Genomic DNA, 26,020 nt, shown 5'->3' with positions numbered 1-26,020 from the left:
ACTGGAAGCCGACTGAGGTTCAAGGGCTACTGCCATCCTGAGTGCTCTCTCTCTACTGTGGCTCAAGAAGCCTGCTACCTGCTGCCATGATGCCTTGCCACCACCACAACCACACCTCTGGAGCCGAGAGCCTAAGTCTTTTACAAGCTGCCTGACCACGGTGTTGTACCACATTATAAAAAAATAGGTTATGAACTTCCTACTGTGCCCATCTATTCTGTTCTTCTGGGTCTGGAGGGAATGAGGACTATAGCTAAATCTAGTTAGCAGACTTCTTTATAATATGTTCACGATACTAGGTATGGCGTGTTCACTGTCAGAGGCATGAGTTTTCTGAGTTCAAGGCTGACCTGAGCTACACAGTGAGTCACTGTCTCAAAACAAAACAACAAAAATAGTATGTACACATAAGCAACTGTACCTACTGAGGAAAGTTTAGGCCTTGTATGGGAACCTACTTTACATTTTAGTCCCCTTACTCACTACTGAAATCAGCATTACTCGTATGTGTGTGGTGCATGCATGTGGTGGCTTGAGTGACAATGGTCCCCAAGGCTCATATATGTGAATGCTTGGTCACCAGGGAGTGGAACTCTATGAAAGGATTATAATAATTAGGAGGTGTGGCCTTGTTTGAGAAAGCCTGTCACTGGGGATGGGTTTGAGGTTTCAAAACACCTTGGCAGGCCTAGGCTCTCTCTCTCTCTCTCTCTGTTTAGGGATCTGGATGTCACTCTCAGGGATCGCTAGAGCACCTGCCTGCATGATGCCATGCTCTCTGCCATGAAGATAATGTAGTAACCCTCTAACACTGTAAGCAAGCTCCCAATTAAATTCTTTCAAAACAGTTGCCATGGTCACGGAGTCTTTTCAGAGCAACAGAACAGTGATTAAGACAGTGTACATGAGTGTATGGGTATGTACACACATGTGTGTACATGCAGAATGATACCAGTTGTCCTCTCCTATTTTCCACTTTTTTCAATTTACATTTTCTAATTTGTGTTTGTGCATATGTGCATGTTACAACACATGTGTGAAGGCCAGGCGACAACTTAGCATTAGTTCACTCCTTCTACTACATGGGTACTAGTGACTGGCTCAGGCTGCGATGCTTTGCGGAATCAGTCACCAGCCCCCCCCCCCCCCACACACACCTTTTTTGAAGACAGGGTCTCTTACAGAACCAGAAACCTGAGGTTTTTGTTAGGCTAGCTCACCAGTGGGCTTTCAGCCACCATGGAATCTGAATTCAAGATCTCTTCAAGACCAGCAAGCACTAGTCACCTCTCAAGCCCCTAACTTTGTTAGGTTTTAATCACTTGTGGAAATTGAGTCATAAGAAAATCAAGATTTACTTAAAACTGTTTGGAAAGTGAAAATTATAACACTGGCAAGACCTTCCTTTGGGGTTCAGCACCCAAACCTTGGAGGCCTACTCAAAAAGGTTAAGAGAGTCAGAAAGAACAGCCTATATTGTGCTCCTTGCTCATAAAGCTCAGCCAGCAACTAACGGATGACGGGACTCCTTTAGTAAGTCATCTGTCATCTTGATTAGTGGCCACAAAATCTCTACTGTACACCCCAGAGGGAGACTAATGAGTGCATGTGGACAAATCCTACCCATATGGCTCCAGATGGAGCTACGTGGTCAGCATGGAGCTACATGACCATGATCCATTCCTACAGGGAAAACTAAAGGAGACTGCTGACTTTAAAATAAAAAAAAAGATACAGGATACCTATATAGTCTTAAATACAACATATTAAACAATTTCGCCAGTTTTATCATGTATGTCAAATTACAGAAGGTTACTGACTTCACTTGTCCAATATTAAACCCTATTTTCCAGGAAATACTCAAAATGAGAAGCAAGAGAGACCCACTGAAAGAGCAAATCAACTGAGTATTTACACTTTCTCTGCAAAAGATGCCCCATAGATAAACTTCAGATAGGTACCTATGCCAATCAAGCAAAGCCTTTATTGAACACTCCCTATTCTCCTTAAATAGCTATTCAGAAGTGCCTCTTTCAAAATTCAACAAACTGTTTCTGAGACATTGTAGCCTACACTGGATGTGACTGCTTGTGTCTTCTGTCCTTGTTCATTTATAATTGATGTCTTCCAAATTTCAATCCCTAAAACTTCATAATGCTAATAACTAAATGATGCTTACCCTTCATAATGCTAACTAAGGGATGCCGACCCTTGACCCCATGACCAGCATGGTCTCCTTCTACCAGGGGCAGTTGATATATCTGTCTAAAGTAGTGAATGCTTTACGTCCCTGTTTTCCAAACTTAGTGTGAGCCCTAAACTCCCTCACTGTCTCTATTTGGTGCCAAAGCAGCTAAGTTCAGTTGTGATCCTATATCACAAAAAATTGGGTCCAAGACTCTGAAAAGAAAATGTCAATATAAAAAATAAATGTGCAGCTGGGTGGTGGTAGCACACGCCTTTGATTCCAGCACTCGGGAGGCAGAGGCAGGCTGATCTCTGTGAGTTCGAGGCCAGCCTGGTCTACAAGATTTAGTGTCAAAACAGGAATCAAAGTTACACAGAGAAACCCTGTCTTGAAAAACGAAAGTAAATAAATAAATAAATGTGCAAAATGAAATACATTTAAGTGTTAAAGGTAAACAAAAGATCTCAAAGCTGGTTATGTACTAACTAGCCAAATTAAAAATATTAAAGAAAAGCAGAGCTCTAAAAAATGAAATCTTTACTGCTAACCAATTTTGGTTATATCTGGCACCAAACCAATAGATTTAAATGGTTTAAAATGAGCCAGTTAAGGTCCAAATTTAAAGCACATTAAGCTGGTAAACTGTTCAACGCTGTTGGGGCTCAGAAGCTGCTCTGGAAGCACAGACTCCGGAGGACACACACAATGAAGGGAGAAATAGAAGGTGGCTGCATTAATCACATTATCACCACCAGAGACTGCACACAGAAATTCAAAAGGCTTTCAAATATTCTTAGGTACAACAGGCCATGTAGGAAACTTTTGGGCAGACAGAATTCTGGAGGAAGGTGTTACTTACTGGCAGGCCTAATGCAGACAAAAAAAGGAACAAAACCAAAAGATTACCTCAGCAGCTGCAAGGCTGACGTGTACTCCTCGGAATCCCATACATTATCTTCCAGACATGTGCAATATAGCTCCCTCATCTATAAATGAAAGATAGGATTTATGAGGAATAAAACTCACCCACTAAGTTTATAGCCTAGTAGTTAGGCAAAATACACATAGCAAACAAAATATGATAGTATTAATAAAAAATATTTCACTAAATTGTAAGAGACTTCTTAGTATATATTTCACTACATTACAAGAGACTTCTTGGCATATATTGGCTCAGATACTACAAAAATATAAAAGTCAGATGAAATTGTACTGGGAGTGGCTGACACCAGTCACTTATATATCATTAAAGTTGGAATAAATGGCTGATTGAAGATTTAATAGCTAAGTTAGCAGAAATTCCCACAGGTAATTCCTCGATTTGATCTCTTAAACTCTCAGTTAAAGATCTAAAAATTAAGTATTCTACTCACATGCATTCTCCACATGGTTCATAAGTTTGGGGTATAATACAAGGTCAGCTGAGCAGAAGTACTGTGTTTTAATTCTTGGTAAAATGCAAGGTTAACCACTAAATTATTATTATTAAATAAATTTGAAACAGATTCTACCTCTCAAACTAACTCTCCCTGTGCACACGACAAATGAAGTGCCACAGTTGTATTAGCAAGGTTACATGCTAGAGCACAAATGCAGAGGAGATGAGCCACTGGGATCCACGTGGCTATTTCTAGCTATGACTTTTAGGAAGAAAACAAAACAAAAGAAACAAACAAAAAAAACCCACTTTCTATTATTAGTAATGTAATAAGCTGGAATAGATTGTGTCTTATTATAAGAATTGGCTCCATTTCAAATTCCAATGCCTAAGTGTTAGAGAAATCAAAACAAGAAAGTACTATTATTCCTACGTTGTTGACTCCAAATGAAGAAATTTTATACCTGCCGACCCAGTGGATACTTGGGAAGACAAGAGGTAAAATTATGAAGACATCTCAAAACAAGGAAGTAATTCATATGATAAACATGCAAGTTTTCCAGTAATAATTGAGTTTCTTCCTAAAAAAAAACAAAACAAAACAGAGTACACTAATAATATGCAAGGCAGTAAAATAAAATTTAAACATTTATGGATACATACTTCCTAGAAAATGAATGAGTGTTTAGAACTATGAATTACTTTTCTTAATTCATGGAAAGTTGACATATATATCAAATTCAGGACACAGTCTAGGCAATTTTTTAGTATCAAATCTGGCTATATTTTACACATATCAGGACTGTATTCTGATGTAATTTAGCATCTATCCTGAAATCCACCCCACCAATTACACACTTATAGTAGAGCATTGTTATCCTCTGTCTGCCACTATTAAGCAGCTGGTGTGTACTACAAGGGAGTGCCACAATTCTCCTCAGTGTCACTGACAGCATACTGCCGTAGTTCTGGCCAACAGTTCAATTGAGAGCTCCTTTGTGAATTTATCTGTGACATTCCTGTGGTCTATAGCAAACACAGCGCAGACCACTCACTGCTTATAACCCAACCATAAAAGGACCTTATTCTAGAAGAGTAAGGGAAAGGGGAGTGCAATAAATAAGCCAGACTCTTTAAAATCTTGCATCAGGCTGGGCAGTGGTGGCGCACACCTTTAATTCCTGCACTTGGGAGGCAGAGGCAGGAGGATCTCTGTGAGTTCGAGGCCAGCCTGGTCTATAAGAGCTAGTTCCAGGACAGGCTCCAAAGCTAAAGAGAAACCCTGTCTCAAAAAAAGCCAAAAAAAAAAAAAAAAAGAAAAGAAAAAAAGAAAAAGCAAAAAACCTTGCATCAACACCAAAGGAAAGAAGCAGAAGAAAAGGCCAAAGCATACAGTTGTGACGCAGGCACACTCATTCAACAGCTCCCAGTCTGTCCTCTGAGCTGTAGGATGGCTGCTTCTGCAGTGACATGAGTTGAAGCGAAGATGATTGCTGAAGACAACATATCATTCAATCACTGCATTAGGAGAAATTAAGCTGGTCCTGAGCTGCAATCCTTCTTCCTGAGGGTTAGCTCTCAGTGTATTGGAAGTTGCCAATGGAGAAAGGTTATTAAAAGTCCTACCTCGCTGGAGAAGCTGCAAAGCATTGGCCCAGCAAGATATCCCCAATGCTGCAATATTGGCACGTATATCTTGTGGGAAATAAACTAACTGGACTTACAGTACTCAATAGAAGGAAAGTCATGCCTGGTACTGTTAGCCTAGTCAAGAATCTGTGGCTGCAGAGGTCATAGCTCCATTGTAAGTAGAGTGGTATTTGGGTCACAGACCCAGGAAGAGAACCTGTCACTTCCATTGGTAGTTTCCAATTCCTTCTAAATATTAATCCATATACTCAAACGTAAGTGCAGCTCTTGGTGCTCATCAAAGAAGTTTCTTTCTGCCATAGGTGGAGATTACTATAGAGATCTGCCAGACTGAAATACAGACTATAGATGGTCTTCACTCAAACGGATCATCGGTAACACAATCCATTATATTACCACAAAAGAGGTTGCATGCATGAACTTTCAAAAATATGACTGCCTACACATGATCTGACTGAGGCTACATAAGTCAGTATGACTATATGGATGGGAAGAGTACATAAGACTTACGGACAAGGGCTGCTGGGGTAGAATCAGTTTTCCTCAGGATCAAGACCCAAACAGGTTGCCCAGCTATAAATACACGTATATATGGGCCATACTAATTGACCATAATAATAATGATAGACATTGTAATTTTTTGATTTCTAGTACTTTTTTTCCATTATGAACTGTGATGTGAATGTATAAGCACATAAAGCTCTTCCCTCCCCAAGTTGCTTTTAGTAATGGTTCCCAATCAAAGCGATAGAAACCTAAACTATAGTACCAGTATACATTAACATGTACAATTATTTGCTTTAGAATGTCATTTTAACACTTATTGTCATATTTATATTCACCTTTAATTATATTCTTCTCCCCAATGGTCCCTTCCTGCTCCAAAATGGATCCTACTTGCATGTTATTGCTGTTGCTTTTAATCTGGATTCCACACACGAGGGAAATATATCTGTTGCTACATAACTAATAGATCTGCAACAATATTACATCTTTCCTGGCATTATCACTATATAATAAAATGAAGTCAACTGATAGGGGATGTCCTTCTGTATTCTGCCAATCATGTTTTAAATAAACACTGATTGGTCAGTAGCCATGCAGGAAGTATACATGGGACAACCAGACAGGAAGTAGAGGCAGGCAATAAGAACAGGAGTATTCTGGGAAGAAGAAAGCTCTTTCTGCAGTCCTCCCCAGACACCAAAGAAGCAGGATGTGACCTGCCCCACTGAAAAAGGTACCAAGCCATGTGGCTGACATAGATAAAAACAATGGGTTAATATAAGTTATACGAGCTAATACAAAGCCTGAGCTAATGGGCCAATCAGTTTATAACTTATGTAGACCTCCTGTCTGATTCTTTGGGACCTAATGACTGTGAGAACCGGGCAGGATAGAAACCCCAACAAGCAGGACTACATGTTACACTTCTGTATATATGTGTTGCTTTTATTAGTTAATGAAAAAAGCTGTTTTCATCAATGGCTTAGCAGAGTAAAGCCAGGTGGGAAATCCGAGCAAAGAAACAGAGAAATGGAAGGCAGATTCAAGTCAGGTGCCAGCCAGTCACCGAGAAAATAAGACATGTAGAAAATGAGGTAGTGCTGCATCACAGCACTGGACTGAGCTCCCTAAGTCCAGTTCAAGTGCGGGAGGAGTGAGAATAGGAGCAAAGCAAGATCATGATAGGTACAACCACTCAAACAATTTGCATGAGCTAATGAGAGCTCACCAACTCCAGTTGGACAGGAAAGGAAACAGCATAGGTCCAAACTAGTCCCTCTGAATGTGGGTGTCAGTTGTATGGCTGGGGCAGATTGTGGGGCCACTGGCAGTGGCACCAGGATTTATCCCTACTGCTTATATTGGCTTTTTGGGAACCCATTCTCTTTGGATGGATACCTTGCTTAACCTGGATATAGTGGGGAGGACCTTGGATCTTCCCCAAAGCAAAGTGCCTTACCCTCTCTGGGGGATGTGTGTGTGTGTGTGTGTGGGGGAATAGTTGGAGGGAATGGGAGAAGGGGATGGAATTGGAACTGGGATTGGTATGTAAAATGAAAAAGGATAAGTTCTGTCTTTTAAAAAATAAAAATAAATTAAAATTTTAAAAAGAAAGAAAGAAAAGGAAGAAAGCAAATGACATAACGCCACAGCCACACGGCAATACATGGGCTAATAGAAATGGGTTAATTTAAGATGCAAGAGCTAGCTAGGAATATGCCTGAGACATAATCTAGCCAAACAGTGTTGTAATTAATACAGCTTCTGTACGACTATTCGGGTCTGGGTGGCCAAGAAACCAAAGTGCAGTCTCTGTCTACAAACAACCCCAACCACTTAGCAGCAGATGGTTAAGCTGCCTGGCTTCTATAAGCTTTTACTTATAACAGTCTTACAAAAAAAAAAATCAATACAGCAAATCTCTCCTGATATAAAGATTTTTTGTGACTTGTTTAAACTGTCATGTGTAGTACTCACTCCTAGCTGATTATCAAGACTCAGTACCTCATCCTCCATGTACTATGATAAACAGGTCTGTTTTATAAAATTCATCAATGTTTGAATGCATATTCTTTTGCATGAAGAAAAAGGCAGTAAGACACACACATTCCTACCTTTAAAACTGTCTCATTGGTCAATAGTGCAACTTGCTTTTCTGAAGCTTGTTTTTCCACGTACCTAAAATTTTTATCATCCCATACAGAAAAAGGGGAATATTAAGCAATTTACATATTTGAATAGCATGTTGGAAAAATAACTACCCAGAATGGTTTCCCTGTTTTTTACATTTCTTTTCAAAAATAAATTCAAGACAACAGTTAATAATTACCTTAATGATAATTAATGAAGTCATAAAGGTAATGTAACCCAGAAATAGGAAATGTCATTTCTAAAAGATAACTCTAGAGAACTTACAAATTATGTAAAATATTACTAAAAATCTTTATGTTAAAATTTTAAATCCAACAAAGAAACTCCATCACTAAAAGCAGAGTGGTTCTACACTGCAAAATAAACTAGCATTCCATTCCTTAATCCAAAGCCAACTGAAGCTAGCATTTTTCATTTCATCCTAGTATTTAGTATAAATACATTAAAAATGGATTCATCTTTTTACCTCCTAAATGATGGAAGGCGCCGGATGTTTTCACATTGATTAACTGAGAAAAATTTTACTCTTTTCTTGGCTTCTTGGAGATCACAGCACAGAACACTCAGGGGTTGCAAATAAAAATGTTCTAGTAGAGAAAGCTGAAAGAAATAATATTTTTTTATAGTTCGGTAGTAAACATTTTGCCCTTTACCTGCTTAATTTTAATTCTTTTAAAAGCAAAAGTATATATGGTTGGGGATGGGAAGATGGCTCAGTAATTAGAAGCATTTGTTGCTCTTGGAGATAAGAGGTTGGGTTCCGAGTAACTAGAAGCCAGTGACCATTTGTAACTTCAGCTCCTGAGAACTGGACACTTTCTTCTGGCCTTCAAGGCACTGTACATGTGAGACACTAACAGACTTGTAGGACAAATACCAACGCACAAAAATAAAAATAAGTATTAAAGCAATTATGTTACAGTAACACTGCAACAGTACCTTTCAAGACTAAAATTCTGTGTACAAGGTCAGAAAAAGTAATCTCAGAAATACATACTAAAAGAAAACAAAGCAAATGTTGTCAATTTGATGTATAAAGTTCCCCTGGGAAGAAAGAACCTCAACTGAAGAACTCCCTCTACCACACTGGCTGTGTCGTAGTGGTATTTTCTTGATAGTTGATTAATGTGAGAAAGTACAGCCTACTGTGGGTGGTGCCACTTCTGGGCACCAACTAGTGCAAAACTAGTTAAAATTATTGCAAGAATTATATGGATGGGACTATTATATGATCGAAAGATCTAATAGACACTCAGAAGACATCACCCCAAATTATACTATCTGATCTCTCTGTTCAAATAAATACAATGCTATACCTACTGATAAGAGTAACAAAATTCTGTACCTTCAAATTCAGTTTTAACCCATTTTAAAAAAAGTATACTCACTAGTAAAGAACTCAAATAATAGACTGCTACTGTCTCCATAGGGATGACTTCTAAATTCTATAGTGATTTAATAAGATTATCATTTTTTTTCTGATTTTAAGCAACGTTCTCAGGAACAATTTTGTTTATTCAGATTACCTTGTATCCCATTCTGTTTTTTGTAGCTATAATAAAGATCATGACCAAAAGCAATTTAGGAAAGAAAACAAAGGGTTTATTAGGCTTAAATATTCCAACCACAGGCTGGGTGACGGTGGCACACACCTTTAATCCCAGCACTTGGTAGGCAGAGACAGGTGGATCTCTGTGAGTCTGAGGTCAGCCTGGATTACAAAGCGAGTTCCAAGACAGTCAGGACTGTTTTCAGAGAAAAATCAACCAACCAACCAAACAACCACAACAAAACAAAAACCAACCACAGAGCATTATTGAGGGAAGTAAGAGCAGTAATTCTCATAAGTAGAGATGGAACCACGGAGAAATGGGGTTTACAGGCTTGCCTGGGCTTCCTTCCATTCAGCAACTTTTCTTATACTGAACCCCAGGATGAGCTGCCCAGAAGTGGCACCACCCACAGTAGGCTGTACTTTCTCACATTAATCAACTATCAAGAAAATACCACTACGACACAGCCAGTGTGGTAGAGGGAGTTCTTCAGTTGAGGTTCTTTCTTCCCAGGGGAACTTTATACATCAAATTGACAAAAAACAACACACCTTATTACTGGACTGATAGGTCTTTAGAAAATAGCATTCCCCAAAGGAAGTTAATGATTTAACATGTCCTTATATTTACAAATTTTAAAATATTTGGTTGGCTACAGGATTGCTGTGATGTTTTCTCTATCCTGAGTCTCTGTAGAACTGTTACACAACATGACGTCACCTGTCAAATGGCTCTTCTGTGCCTACTAAGATAGTCACATGATTCCTGCCTGGCCCACTATGTGCCACACTGCATGCGCTGTATTGTATATTACCCTACGCTTGCACCCTCGGGATGAAGCCAACTTCATCAGGGTATGAGGATCTTTGTTTTGATCAATTTGGTTTGCAAGTATTTTACTGATAATCTAAATCTATACTAATCAAAGAAATTAATATGTAGTTTTTTGATGTTATAATTGAGTACTTACCTGGTTTCAGTTTCAGGGTTATACTACCTTTACTTAAAGATTCTGAAAATACCCTCTTCTATTTTATGGAGTGATTTGAGGAACAGTGGTATTAGTTATTCTTAAAATAACAGAAGATCTGGTAGATCTCACTGGTCCTGGCCTTTCCTTTGTTGTTAAATTATTACTCTTGGCTTACTTTTGGTAACTAATATGTGTTTCTAGAAATTCATCCCTTTTGTCTCTTCTATTTTCACGTTCCTTGGAACAAAGTTTTTACAATTTTTCCCTAATTATTTCAGTGGTATGCATTATCATATTTATTTTTCATCGCTAATTAACTCGGGGTCTTTTTTGAGGTGGTTAGCTTGGCTTTGGGTTTATTGGTCTTGTTTTTGCTTCTTCATTGTGGTTTGAAAAGGTATGGCCACCATAGACTCATGTGTTTGAATGCTTGGCTCATAAGGAGTGGCACTATTAGGAGGTGTGGCCTTGCTGGAAGAAGTATGTCACTATGGGGCGGGCTCTGAAGTCTCATATGCTCAAGCTATGCTCAGTGTGGCACAGTCTCCTGCTGCCTGAGGATCAAGACGTAGACCTCTCAGTTCCTTCTCCAGCACCATGTCTATGTGCATGTTGCACTGTTTCCAGCCATGATGATAAGAGACTAAACCTCTGAAGCTGTAAGCCAGCCCCAATTAAATGTTTTTCTTTATAAGAGCTGTCATGGCCATGGTGTCTCTTCACAGCGATATAACCCTAATGAAGACACCCATGCAGTTTCTACTCTCCACTTCATTCTTCTCTGCTCTGAACCACACTACCTCTTTCAGTATAGTGATTTAAAACTTAAATTATTTTTGTTTTCCTTCAATAAACCTCAAAGTATGTTTTTGTCACAGCATTGCTTACTCAAAACATTAAATGTGGGTTTACTTTCCTACCTCCTTGCCGGACAATTAACAATTTGAAGACAGATTTCTTTTCTCTCTTTATATTTAGGGTTCAGCACAGTGCCTTCCTTGCTGTAAGTACCCAGTATTTCATAAATAAACAAAATGAATGGCAGAACAAATTTTAGAGGTCATTCTCTCGTTTAATTCCATAAATTAATAAGGTAAATGCTGTCTTGATTTTAAATTATTTTTTAAAAAGCCAGTGAACAAAAAAAAAGCCAGTGAACAAAAAATGGTAAATATCAGCCTATAAAATAACTATGATTATGTACAGAAAGAATATATGTGAAAAAATAACTTAAGGCCAGGAGGTAGTGGCCCATGCCTTTAATCCCAGAACTCAGCAGGCAAAGGCAGGTGGATATCTGAGTTTGAGGTCAATCTAGCCTATTCAGAGAGTTCAAGGACAGCTAGAAATACACAGAGAAACACTGCCTCAAAAAATAAAACAATAAAAACTTAAGAGTTTCTAAGTTTCTAAGGATAAAAAGATGAAGATTTTCATATTAGACTTTTCCAATAAAGGTTATAATATACAGGCCTTAATGAAATTGCTAACTGGCATGTACCCACAATGACTACACTTTGACAACTTAGGTAGTTACCAAGAAAAGTAATTAATATTAACTTTTAAACAACTGAAAAATGAGGTCCTTTATAGGTTAAAACCAATGTTATTAAGTTAAGTTCAAGAATCAGCTTACACAATTCATATGACTCTAATGAGCATGCATTCACAATGCATAAAAATAAATATTAACACACATTTGTACTGACTAACAAAATATAGCACATCACTTATTTTCATATAACCAAAAAAATGTGGTTTTACAGTTTGAAAAATGTCAGTAGCAAAGGCCACAAAAACACAGAGAACAAAGCTGAAGACATTCATTCTCTGGCTCAGCACAGAAGTTTGTTGGTCCCTAATAAGTAGCATTCCTTAGGTGAGAAGCCTGTAAAATTCCATCAAGTTCTAAGCAAAAATAAATCCTTCCCCTCCAGACCAACCCTCAATGGTTAAGACTCTCTAATGGGAAGAGCTCTTTTCCATTACTGATAACATAATGTTATCTTATACAGGTGACTGCAAGGTAAGAAAGGAAAGGTGGGCCCTAGAATTTATTCTTTTTAGATCTTACTATTAAAATGTCTTAATCATTAAGCTAGACAATTGGAAATAATGTAAACTATGCGCAGATGGTGAACTTTCAAACTCCTCAGTATTTTCTTACCTTAAGTCCTTTGATGAAGTTTCGAATGGAGAAATCATGATATAAAAAGATGTTGGTCAGAACCTGTAACGCCTTTTTACTTATTTTAAAAGGAAATTGAGCTGTAAGAAGCAGCTGAAAGAGACAGAAGGGTGGAAGACATACTCCTTAGTCTTCACTTATCATGAACAAGAAGGATAAATAGCAAGACACAACAAATATGAAAGCAATAGTAGCTATCTATACTGTTTCTTTTTAAACTCAAACAAACATCAAACAAATAGTAAACTTTACTTACTTAAGAGTGAAAACACCAAAAAGCAATTTGCATTACAATTCCAGTGTGAGTGGAAGATGGTCTTACCAGGCAGCCCTGGCTGTCCTGAATTTGCTATGTCCACCAGGTTGGCAAAACAATAAAAGAATAAAACCCACAGAGCTCTGCCTGCTCTTCCTCCCAAGTGCCGCCATTCCCATGCTCAAACTACATTCTAAACCAAAGATGTCTACCAGCATCCACTAAATCCCTGATCTTCAAGTAACGCACACTAGCAGTATAACCTCTTTTCTCACACCAGAAGATTAAAAAATGATGCACTTTTCTGCTATCAAATAAATCTTCTCTCCCTTCTGATCCAAACTAGTGAAGAGCAGTAAGCTATTTAGTACTGAATGAGAACATATGAAGAACAAAAATTATTTTTCTTTTTGAAAATACAGAGCAACTTGCATTACTTGGTTAGTTTTCAATGAGCTATAGTGATTCTTTACATTTGAAAATCAAACCTTATATTGAATTTTTTAATAAAAGTATATTTGCACAAGGACAATTACATTTGGTTACAATTAGTCAATTGTAAACTGAAGTAATTTTTTCTAATGTGTCAATAAATCAGAATGCTATCTGTTGTGAACGGATGTGTAGAAGTGGTTAGTAAAGGACCACACAGGTTGTCATTTTCACCCTACACAACCATCATGAAACACATCTTTTTTCTTTTTTTCAGTTTTCAAAGACACATCTTATTGGAATCTAGGATGAATCTGTGGCAGTCAATAATAAAGAACCATACTGCTATTTACACAGAAATGTTATTGCAGTTAAAGTCTAAGTTTAGCAGCTGTTGGTAAGAACAATGTGACAGTTGTCATATTCCACAAAACAGCTTTAGGGCTGGAGAGAGGGCTGCTCTTCCAGAGACCCACACTGGAGCTCATGAGCATCCGTCACTCCAACACCCTCTTCTGACCTCAAAAGGCACTGCATCTGTGTGGTGCACTTACATCTATGCGGACAAAACACTCATACAGATAAAAGTAACTCTTAAAAGACTTAAACCATTTTATATAAAATATAAGCTCAAATAGTCTGGTAATGGTCTGGAGTCCATAAATTCTGTAAAATTTTACTTATTACTTTTACAACTCAAATCCAGGGCTTGTCTTCTATACTGCCAGACAAGTGGTTGTTAGTGGGCTGTATCTCTAGATCTCTAAATTAATTTTAAAAGCCTAATCTTTTCAACTAAGTAATGAAAGCAAGAATGAATATAGCTGGGTGGTGGTGGTGCATGCCTTTAAACCCAGCACTTAGGAGGCAGAGGCAGGCAGATCTCTCTGTCTAAGTTCAAGGTCAGCCTGGTCTACAAGAGCTAGTTCCAGGACAGGCTCCCAAAGCTACAGAGAAACCCTGTCTTGAAAAACCAAAAGGAATGAATATATACATAAAATCACTTTCATAAAGCTTTTTTTTTTATTTGAGAGGCAATTTTAAACAAAGAGAGACTATTCAAGAATAAACATAATTTAATAAAAGTATTAAAAAATATGCAATAAGTTGAATAAAATCTGAGAGACACATGATTTATTGGTATCACTTCTTATAGACAATGGATGTCTGGTAGTGTGTGTTTCACTCCATGGCACTGGTGGTAAGCATATTTCCTTTTTACCTTATCAAGAATTACTGTCAGGTGCTCCTTGGAAGGCAGAGACTGGAACAGCTCTATGCACAGCAGAGATGACACTGCATGAGGAAGCAGTCGATGGATAATAACCGGAGAAGTGGCGATTCCAAAAATGAGAACTAGTGGAAATTCATGCAGATGCTGACTGGTTTTTAAAGAAAGATACAAAAGCCTCTTCAGCAAATGTCTTTCAATATTTACACTTCAAAATGATTATTTTAAGACATTCTTATTAAGTTTTCTAGGTCATTCATTTGCTTTTTAAAGTAAATAATAAAGTGACCCAAGTGAGCACAGGAGAACCCGTTCACAGCTGTCTAACCTCCACACATGCACATCACACTTAGATACACACAGCAGTAATAAATGAAAATACGAAAGTCAAGCAGTGCATCCTCTACCTGCTGATAATTATGAAGTCCTGGAGTACTTTCGTGCTGAAGCTCTCCATATTCTTCAGGATAAGCACAACAGGAGGACACTGCCACTGGCTACAAGTCGTCCTCTTTTTGCTTGTCAGTTTGGGGCCTGTCGTCTAAGCCGTTGTGGAATGGAGGAGTTAAATTGTCAAACAATACCATAATGACACTTGTTAATGTATATTTATTAATTATACATTATAGTATATATTAATGTATTCTTTCTATATTTCACAATAACTTTTTATTTTCCCAAATAAATAAACAGTATCTCATTCTAACAGTTACCAGCAGAATCTGTTTGTAGACCTGGTAACAGTAAGAAAAAGGTTCACTAAGACCCATAACACATAGGAGACAGATTTTCTGCTGAAAAACATAGGAAAAAGAAACTTTACAATTGATTTCTTTTTCAGTTGATACATTGGTTTGCTCTAACCTGAGCTTTGTTATCACTGTAAATGCACAATAAATGCAGTATTATAAACTTTAAACCTTGAAATGGACACTAAATATTTGGTCAAACCAAATTAAAGACACTGGAATTAAATTGCCACAACTTTGATTTCTAAAAATATCTAAAAATTTGGATCAAATTAAGGTATTACCATAAGCATTCTTATATAAAACGCAATGAGATTTCATGTATGACTTCAGCAAAACACACTAGAAAATTCACCCCAGCACTTTTACTTAAACTATCTGGTTAACTACACAGCACCCAGGAACCATCCAATAAAGACGCTCATAGTAGAATGACATTATACTTTGTTGAACATACGTTATTTATTGCATTGTTTTGTTCAATAACCTTCTTTATACAGTAATGTTTCCCAAGAATTCTAAACATGGAACAAACTAAAATTTAAAAATTACAGAATTACTCGTCAAAAACTAAATTGACAGCAGGAATAGGTGACATGTGTCTACGAAACAAAAGCAAATACTGAAGGTATTATAACGCAGGTAATATAAGGAAGTTACTGCCATTATTGCAGAAATAGAATTTCCAACAGGACCAACTTTTGATGTTTTCTTTTTGCCATTTCATGGACTTCTCCAACAAATATAATGTCTTCTAAGAATCAAAGCACTTACTAGTAATTAATCTACATACTAGAAGAATACTTTCAAATTCTAGTAGCTTCAGAAAAAAATAGCTACCACAAAACTGTTATTATTGCTTTACAAACTTGTTTATTAGAAAAATGAGATATAACTAAAATAATCTTGAGTCAGCCTTCTGAACATTCATTTCCGTTACCTGTGTGGCAGTCATGTACCAGCTGGAAAGTGAGTCCATTGAATAGCTTGTCGTTTTGGAGGTCTTAACACTTTTCATCTCTTTGGATTTTTCATCTACACAGCAGTTCATCAACTGTGAGGTCAACTTTTGTAAAAAATGTTTCACATCTGCAGAATATAAAAAGCAAGAAGACTTATCCACAGAAACCTTCACTAAGCAGATTGCATTATTTGAGTGGAATATACTTTTTCTATATTTCATCAATATAGCTATCATGTGCTAAATACATTATTGTTACTCTTTAGTACCATTCCCTTAATATTTAAATTTCATCCAGTGTTGGACAGATTCAGTTGGTACTATACTTGTCTAGCATGCACAAAACCCTGGAGCTGACTGCCAGTTCTAAATAAGAACGATGTGGTCAAGCATGCCTGAAATTCCTGGCCTTGGGAGAAGAGGGGGGAAAATCATAAGTTCAAGGTCATCTTCTGCTATATAGTAAATTCAATGAAAGCCTGGGTTATATGAAACCCTGTCTAAGTAAGATGAATAAATATATTTCATTAGTTCAGACTAAGATCAGATCAAAATTTATATGTATTATCTACAAGTATCATCTAAGCAAATGTGTAAGCATAAAATTATAAATTATTTTTAGAATATCATGTATTTATCCTTAAAATCAAGAATTATTTTATTGATTATAAATCTTGATTTACATGCATTTTAAAAAGACATCCTTAAAGGACTATAATTCTAATTTAGTACATTAAATCTGTTATCAGTCCAGATGCAAACAAATCTGAGTATGATAGTGTGTGCTCTTCATGATTTAATGGCTTTACAAACTCAAGTCTGGCTCTGCCTATAACTATTTTTTTTATCCACCGATGGCCTTTTCAAGTGGAAAACTAAATTGACTATGGCAATGAGTGAGACATGCACAGAGTGGAGGCAGGCAGAGTAGGTAAGCACTACAACAACTCACCAAAATAAACACGCCATTTATATTTTACCTGGACAATCCTTAGCTTGCAATGAGACTACATATGGTGTGACATTATTCTGAAGAGTCTCTGTTAGACTTCTGAATATTAAATCATGATCTGTGACATTCACACCTATGAGAAAAAAAACATCATGTCATCATCTTTATTAATAATTTAACAAAGGGTATTTTTAAAAATTAAGTAAAGCACCAAATAAAAACAATTTAAAAATATGATTTTCAATAGAAATTAAGAAATTTGCAACATGATTGACTCTACTCAAAGAACACGAGCTAAAGGAAATGTTTATTCCTGAACAGCCCAGGTCCAGGTGGTGAAGGCGCAGGTCTCAACACAGCTCCTACTGCGAGATGGGAAACCTACTGGAGTAAGTTTGGCTGCTGTCTATCCCTGCCTCTAGAGGTAAAGCATTTTGTTAACCACACACTATTCCATAATGCACTATCTCAGAACATGCCCCAATGCAGGAGCCAACTTATTTGTAGGCCCATATTTCTACATGGTATGGTGATCAGAATCTCAGGCCACAGTTTGTACCTGCTGCACATAGCACCTACAGACAGGGTGAAGCTAGGATCAGGATATGCTATGTAGTTCTGTTCCTTCTTTGTAATTTAGAGGATGCCTGGGATAAGAGATGCTAATTCAGCCTACATGACAGAGAGGGCATAGAAAGATGTGAACTTAACTAAAGTCATTCACAGATGCTAATGAATTTACCTTCAGTTTATGTTTTGGTATAAAGGCTGTTTGGAAAATAAACGCAAGGAATTTTCAGGATGTAAACTCAGGATTTCATGAGGGATCACTGAGAATCTCCCTCCTGATAAAGCCATGTGAGTTGTGTCTTTAATCCCAGGCCTCTCATCTGGTCTGGAGAAATAATTTATGGTCCGGACTGGCACCGAAACCCGACACTTACTATAAACAAAACCCTTGAAACCATGAGTCAAACATTTTCTTTCTTTAAGTTGATTATCTATCTTTTTGTCAGTATTGAAATGTTAATACAACTAATTTGTCCAGAAAGACCTGTAGTTCAATTCTTCCTTTGAAAAGATTATTAAGCATACATAACTGACCTTGGAAAATAGCTCAGGAACAATTTTATTGCTTTATCAAATTCACACAGAAATCATTAGTCATTTAAGTACAAGGAACTAAGCAATCTAACCCTGTTGCGACTTTATTTAAAAACTGAGGATAAAAAGATGCTACTATTATTTAAATCGCAGTAGTTAATTGAAAAGTGTAGACTAATTTCTGAGACAACTGAAACAAAATTAAAACTTTGGGTCTTTGGTATTTATCAAAGCATCTTTTCATTTTGATAAAATCAGTTTTTGATGCTCTCTACATAGTACGTCAGAATTGGCAGGAAATGTCTCTGCTACTTTGGAATTCATTCTATTAACTGGTACCTTCCCTAACTTAACAATTTGTAACTTACAATCCAGGGCAGTCTGTCTGAGAGAGAGAGAGAGACAGAGAGAGAGAGAGAGAGAGAGAGAGAGAGAGAGAGAGAGAGAGAGAGAGAGAACAATTCTTTGGCATTTTGGCAGATAGCAGCACAAATACTCGCTTTAAATTTGCCAGACAAGTCATAGGATATAGAAAACAATTTCAGAATCATTCATGCCAGCAATAAAAAACCTCTTTAAAAATTCCAGAAAACAAATATATTAGCAGACAAATTTACATTTTGCCTTTCTCTCTCTCTCTCTCTCTCTCTCTCTCTCTCTCTCTCTCTCTCTCTTTCTCTCACCTATCTACTTTTAGCAGGTATACTTGTTTGAATGTGAGTGGCCCTCACAGGCTCATATATCTAAATGCTTGTTCCAGCTGGTGAAACTGTTTTGGGAAAGATTAGGAGATGTGGCCTTGTTGGAGGAGGTATATCACTGGGGTGGGCTTTGAGGTGTAAAGGCCCATGCCAGACCCAGTCTCCCTCTCTCTGTCTACAACTTGAGGATAAGATGTGAGGTTCTCAGCTACTGCTACAGCATCATGCCTGTCTGCCTGCCTGTCTGTCTGCCTGCCTGCCTGCCTGCCTGTCTGCCTGCCTGCCTGCCTGCCTGTCTGCCTGCCTGTCTGCCTGCCTGCCTGCGTGTCTGCTACACTCCTTCACAATGAAGATCATGGACTCACCCTCTGAAACTGTAAGCAAGCCTCCATTTAAATGTTTTATTTTACAAGTTGCCTTGGTCAAGGTGTATACTTATGGTAATAGAACAGTGACAAAGAGGGCAGGCTATTTCTTTCTTTCCTTTTTTGGGTGGGGAGGGAGTTCAAGACAGAGTTTCTCTGTGTAATAGCCCTCGCTATCCTGAAACTTACTCTTTAGTGCAGACTGGCTTAGAGCTCACAGGGATCCGCCTGCGTTTGCCTTCTGAGTGCTGGGATTAAAGGCATGTGCCACTATATCTGCTATTTCTATTAGACTATATGTAGCAAAAACAAAACAAAACAAAAAACAGGAACAGTGTCCTCAGAGTTATACTATTACTAGCACACACCAAAGTCTATGATATAAGTAACACATCTCTAAACAAAATGGAGAATTCAGTTAAAAAATGGCTTATCTTTCTCTGATTCCAAAAAATCTATTTAACATGTTTTTTAGAATAAAAGATCTTACTTCAAACAAGATAATCAACAATATCAAAGAAACAAATGATTATTTCATAGAAAATAGACATCTCTAGTTTTAATGTTATTTTTTACTTGCTTTTTAAAAAGACTTTATTCCTAATTGTGTCTATGTGTGTGTTAGTGTGAGGGTACACATTAGAATTGGCACACCTGAGTACAACTGTACTGAAGCACAGAAGAGTCAGATACCCTTGAGCTAGATTTACAGGCAGCTGTGAACTGCCCAACAAGGATACTAGGTTCCAAATTCTTGCTTTTTAAAAGAGCAGCAACTTCTTCTGAACCTTCACCAGTTTAATTGGAAAAGTATTTTCAGACTATAATTTTGCAAAATATAATTTCTATTTTCCTGTTAACAAGAAGCAGGGCAGAGTAAATTTTCACAACTTAATCAGGCAATTTCTCTAATTGTGCTTCTTCCCATTACCTCCAACTACTGGAACCTGCCAAACTGAAAGAAAGCATTACTAGTGGTGGAACATCACAGGTCCCCATTCATACTGCAAGGGGTTTCCAAACCAGATGGCATACTCTCCCCAATGACCACGGACACAAAAATTCTCAATAAAATACTTTTAAACCAAACTCAAGAACACATCAAAAAGATCTTACAGCATAATCAAATAGGTTTCATCCCAGAAATGTAGGAATGGTTCAACAGATATAAGTCAGTAAATGTAACCCACTACATAATCAGACTCAAACACAAACCATGTTTTGTTTTTAAACATGAGCATGTTATTAGATGCAGAAAAAGCCTCTGACAAAATCAAAATCCCTTTATGATAAAAGTCCTGGAAAGACTAGTGATATAGGGGAACATATTGAGATAATAAAGGTAATATGCACAACAAATCCATATTCAACACGATGTGAACAAGAGAAAAACTCAAAGCAATGCAAATCAGGAATGAAGGAAGGATGTTTACCCTCTCTGTACCTATTTCAAGTAGTGTTTGAAGTCTTAGAGCAAATGACAAGTAAAGGTGATAAGGGAGATATAGACAGAAAAGGAAAAAGTCAAAATATTATTACCGATGACACAACTCTCTACATGCAAGACCCTAAGGATGCTACTAGGAAATTCCAAAAGCTGATGAATACATTCAGCAAATTATCAGGATACACACAAAACTCAGCAGCCTTCCTATATATGATTAACAATCATACTGAGAAAAAAAGAATTCCATTCAAAGTAGCTTCAAAATAACTAAATAAATAACAATCTTGGTAGTAATGAACCAAGAAAGTAAGACTTGTACAATAAATATTTTAGGATACTAAAGAAATTGAAGGAGATACTAAAGAAGGAAAGACCTCCTGTGTTGACAGACTGATAGGAACAATACTGTGAAAATAGCCATCCTACCAAAACAATCTGTTGCTGGTGAACTAGATCCCTTTTTTTTCACCCTACACAAAACTCAACTCTAAATGACTCAAGGACCTTAGGGCAGACCTAATACCCAGAATCAGATAGGAGAGAAGTAACAATTGCAAGTAAAGGCACAGAAAGCAAATTCTGAACAGGACCCTAGTGCCACAGGTACTAAGACCATCATCTGAGAAACTGGACCTCATGATACAAAAAGGCTTGTATGCAGCAATGACACCATCATTCTAGTGAAGAGGCAGCTTACAGAATGGAAAAAAATCGTCATCACCTATGCATCTAACAGAGGGCTAGTAACTAGGATATACAAAGAACTAAAACTAAGCACCAAAACAAACACCCCAAAACAAAAACTGGGGAATAGAACGAAATATAGAGTTCTCAAAGTAACATGAATAGCCAAGAAATAGTTTTTTAAAGAGTTCAACATTCTTAGCCATCAAAGAAATGCAAATTAAAACTATTTTGGAGATTTAATCTTACTCCATGCAGGATGGTTAAGATCCAAATACGATGAATGTGAGAAAGAGAAACAGTAATGCACTATTGGTGGAAGTACAAAATGGAGGCACAATGGAAATCAGTGTTGGAAGTTCCGCAACAGGCTAGAAATATTTGCCACATGTTCCAGTATTATTATTCCCAAAGGACTCTGTATACAGAAACCAGTTCATCCATACTCACTGATGCTCTATTCAAAACAGCAAAGAAACAGAAAGACAATGACAATGTGGTTCATATATACAATGTAATATTATTCAACTACTTAAAAATAAAAGTATGAAATTACATGGATGAAGCTGGAAATAATAATTCTGAGTGAAGTCACCCAGACCTTGAAAGACAAATGTTTCATGTTCTCTACCATATGTGGAAGCTAACTTTGAATCTTTAGATGCGTGTGTTTAAACTGAAGTATCCTTAAAAGGCAGAAAACTAGTAAGGGGCCATAGGGTGGGGTGTTTCATGCAAAGGGGAATAAAAAGAAAAGGTTTGACTGGTGTAAGAAGTATGGGGATGAGGAACATTAAGGACCATGTTGAAAGAGCCAGATGGGAATGGTAGAAGCTTCCTAAAAACATTTATATGACAATGTGTTGTGAAATAATCTTTTTGTATACTGTAAATATTGTGTCACTCAGATTGGTTTAATAAAAAGTTGAATGGTCAATGCCTTGGCAAGATTTTCAAGGCAGAGAATGCTGGGAACACGAAGGCAGAGTTGCTCGTGGGAAAACAGAGGATGCAAGACATGCAGGAGGAGAGGTAGAAGGAATGAATCATGTGGCAACACATACATGAATAGAAAAGGGTTAATTTAACTTGTAAGAGCTAGCTGAAAACAAGCCTAAGCTATGGGCCGAGCTTTCATAAATAATAAGTCTCCATGCAATTATTATGGAGCTAAAAGGAGGGACAAACAAAGACTCGCTGAAACTGGCACCCAACATGAAGCCACATATACCCACTTAAAGCCTGAGAAAGCTTAAAAAAATGTTCGGAACACAGAGTCAAACGTGGCTTCTTGGTAACCTTAGTTTCTCAGGTAGGCTCAATGACAGTTGCACAGAGGCGGGGCTCTTTTAAGAGGCCCTGCTATGGAGCACTTGAATGGAGTTTATGAGCAGCAAGCAGAATGCTACATGGTAGCATGAGACTAGGTAGAAACCCTTACAGCAGGGTGGACCTAGAAATTTCCAGAGCTGAGGCAGTAAACATGGCTCCCATTGGTACTTCTGCCATAAGGCTATGCTTTCAGGGAACTGATGGGGCTCAGAGCCAAGCTGCATGGAGATTTAAGATTTTGCTCATGCAGACAGAAAAGATCACAGGTACACAGCAAAGCAGGTTCAGATAGAAAAACCAGGTTACAATGTGTTTAATAATGTGTGTAGGCTGAAGAAAAAAAGAAAAAAAACACTAACAAAAATAGTTTAAAAATAATAAAGTCTTTAAAGAAAGAGTAATGTAAGAGAAACAAATAAGCCACACAGAGATGGCTCATATACAGGGAGTCTAGATCCTCCCTGTTACTGTGTTGTCTGTGTTGTCTTTGACCTTTTTGATTGCTGATAGGCAAACAGCAGCTGCTGGAAGACATGGGATTGTGAAAGGGAATGCTGAAATAAAACAGCCTAGAAACTTTAAGAATGCCTTAACTTTAAGAAATGAAAGGCTGTGAATTCCTTAAGGTTGATAGAGTTCATATTTAATCAGGGAACACTCCCTCAAAATCCTGGCTACAGATGTAAAGAAATAAACCATATAAAGAAAAAAAAAGCCCTACAAGAAAGGTGACATATATTCTACCTGCTCAAACATCATCTTTGGTGGGTTTCTGTACAACGTATAGTCCATACTTGCTTCATAGAAGAGTCTGCCAGACATTCTGCAGGACCCATAGGAAAGTGACTGAACTTTGTCAAAACAAGGTGGGACAGTCCTTGAAAATTCCCGTTTCACAGAAAAGTCTACCAGATATTCTAGACCTGTAGGCCAAAGAAGGATGCCCCAATATTGCAGAGAAACCTTGGGGAGATTGTCTAGGCAGCCAGATGTCTCTATTGTTTCTTAATTTTGGAAGTGGCTTTGCATAGCACTTCCTGCTTACTCAGGTAATATAACCTTCTGGGCCTTTGATGGAGAAGACTAGATAGTTATACTTACAGTCTATCTTAGTTAATGAAAGATAAATTAGGCATAAAATTTCAGACTCATCAAGAGAATATAGATAATGGAGTATTTGCTCTAAGTTTGCCAAATACAAATGGACTGAACATTATAAATGTAATTCTTGCTTAATATCTGTTCTAATTTTATAGTTTCATTTGTTAAGGGTCATACCTTTCCTTTCTATTTAGACAATACCAGATTTTTTTTTCTTACTGTATACAGTTTTACTATGTTACAGTTAAAACTTTTCCTTTTTATCTAGACAAAAAGGGAGAAATGTTGTGGAATAATATTTTTGAACACTGTGAATATGCGTCACTCAGCTTAGTTTAACTGCTGAATTGCTGAATGGTCAATAGCTAGGCAGGATTTTAGGTGTAGAGAGAACACTGGAAAGAAGGCAGAGCTGCTGACTGGACAAGAGAAGATGCAAGACATGCAGGAGAAGTAAAAGCCATGAGCCACATGGTAAAATGTAGGTGAATAAAAATGGGTTAATTTTAAGAGTTAGCTAATAACAAGTCCAAGATATCAGCAGAGCTTTCATAATTAATTATAAGGCTCTGTGTGGTTATTTGGGAGCTGGCAGGTGAAACAGAGAAAGACTCACTACAACAGTGCCACCCTAAGACACAAGAGGCTACCAAATAAAAAGTGCCAGGAATGAATTACCTTTTTGAGTTACTGGTCAGTGGGATCCTACAGATGCCTAGTCCCAAACATCACAGACTATTGTCATTGTTTGTTGTTGTCTTTCAGAACTTGAAGACCCTACTGTCGAAGACACCACATATCTAAGTATTAGGTCATAGAGAAATCAAGCTGGTATAGATCTGGATGCTTTCTCCTTATTAGCTAGCTTTTATAGGACTGAAAGACAGGCTCTATGCATGCTACCAGGGGAGAAAGTCATGAATAATCTTCATGTTGGGAGTCAGGTCAATCCCAGGCTTTCTCGGAGGCTCTGCAGACAGGACAAAGGAAACACTAGTTCTGTGTCCTTGCCCAGGGACAGAGGGCCTGGAAGGAGTAAGAGTTTTGGTTCATGGGACCCTGGCTTTTCCACCCTAATGATGCTGGAGTTAACAGTTCTAAAGTCACAGAATGCTCAGTTTGAGATGCACTTGAGAGACCATGCTTTGCCTTTGAGTCACTACTTGAGTCATATTCCTACTAACTTTATTCCATTGTATAGTAACAACCTGATGATTCTGTCCCATTTTCCCTACACTTATATAAGCTGCTGTACTCCCTAAGAGACTTGCTTGGCATAAGACATAGCTTATTCACAATCTCCTAACCCCAACTTTGCCATCTTTGTTTCTGATCACCTGATATCTGCCTGGGGAACCTGTCGCTGAAGAACTACCTACCTGATGATCACCTTCAAGGTACAATAATAACTGCCCTGGAAAGATATTCTCACTGATGTAATAGTGGCAGAAATACTATGGAAGTAACCATTTTCTGATGGATTTCAAAAGCCCACTCCATCCATCAAGTGTTGGATGAAACCAACACTTAGTATCATTAACTGATTAAAAGGACAACAAACAAACAAAAAAAATCCAGTGGCCATTATGGTAGTGCTAAGAATTGAACCTAGGTCCTCTGCAAGAACAGTCAGTGTACTTAAGTGCTGAACCATATACTCAACCCATCTCAGGGTTACTTTTAAGTACATTACAATTTGTAAAATATTGTCCTTAACTTCAGGAATAGGATTTTAGTGGGGTATTAAAAGTAGTATTAAGCTGCTGGAGAGATGGTTCAGTGGTTACTAGAGATCATGAGTTCAATTCCCAAAACCCACATGGTGGCTCATCTATAATGAAATCTGGTGCCCTCTTCTGGCGTGCACACAGAACACTGTATGCATAATAAATAAATCTTTTAAAAAGTTGTATTAAAAAGGCCCTAATGTTTTTGTAGCCTCAGAGCCCACTGTTAACCAACTCTAAAGAAATAACAAATGCAAGTGTGATAGCATGCTTTAATCTCAGCACTCAGGAGACAGAGTTAGGCGGACCTCTATGAGGCTGAGGCCAGTCTGGTCTACAAAGAGAATTCCAGGCCAACCAAGATTACAAAGTGAGACCTTGTCTTAAACA

General features: G+C 37.6%; 1 protein-coding gene across 4 annotated transcripts in view; it reads right to left on the bottom strand.

The window, feature by feature from the left end:
- Orc3 (origin recognition complex subunit 3) overlaps positions 1-26,020 on the bottom strand; it is a 70,943-nt gene that overhangs the window by 31,312 nt on the left and 13,611 nt on the right. For all 4 annotated transcript variants that reach the window (XM_085677257.2, XM_048420537.3, XM_048420538.3 and 1 more), the window contains exons 5-13: positions 17,198-17,302; positions 16,197-16,345; positions 14,915-15,048; positions 14,499-14,658; positions 12,568-12,681; positions 8,341-8,474; positions 7,838-7,901; positions 4,031-4,147; positions 3,095-3,174 (exon numbers count right to left, since the gene is read on the bottom strand). In XM_085677257.2, the coding sequence (XP_085533383.2) occupies positions 3,095-3,174; positions 4,031-4,147; positions 7,838-7,901; positions 8,341-8,474; positions 12,568-12,681; positions 14,499-14,658; positions 14,915-15,048; positions 16,197-16,345; positions 17,198-17,302 (1,057 nt within the window). The remainder of the gene's footprint in view (positions 1-3,094; positions 3,175-4,030; positions 4,148-7,837; positions 7,902-8,340; positions 8,475-12,567; positions 12,682-14,498; positions 14,659-14,914; positions 15,049-16,196; positions 16,346-17,197; positions 17,303-26,020) is intronic.

Source organism: Myodes glareolus, chromosome 16 (assembly GCF_982192425.1).
Source record: "Myodes glareolus chromosome 16, mMyoGla1.1, whole genome shotgun sequence".
Classification (NCBI taxonomy): Eukaryota; Metazoa; Chordata; class Mammalia; order Rodentia; family Cricetidae; genus Myodes; species Myodes glareolus.
The sequence above is the reverse complement of the archived record's forward strand: the minus strand, read 5'-3'. Positions and strand labels throughout refer to the sequence as shown.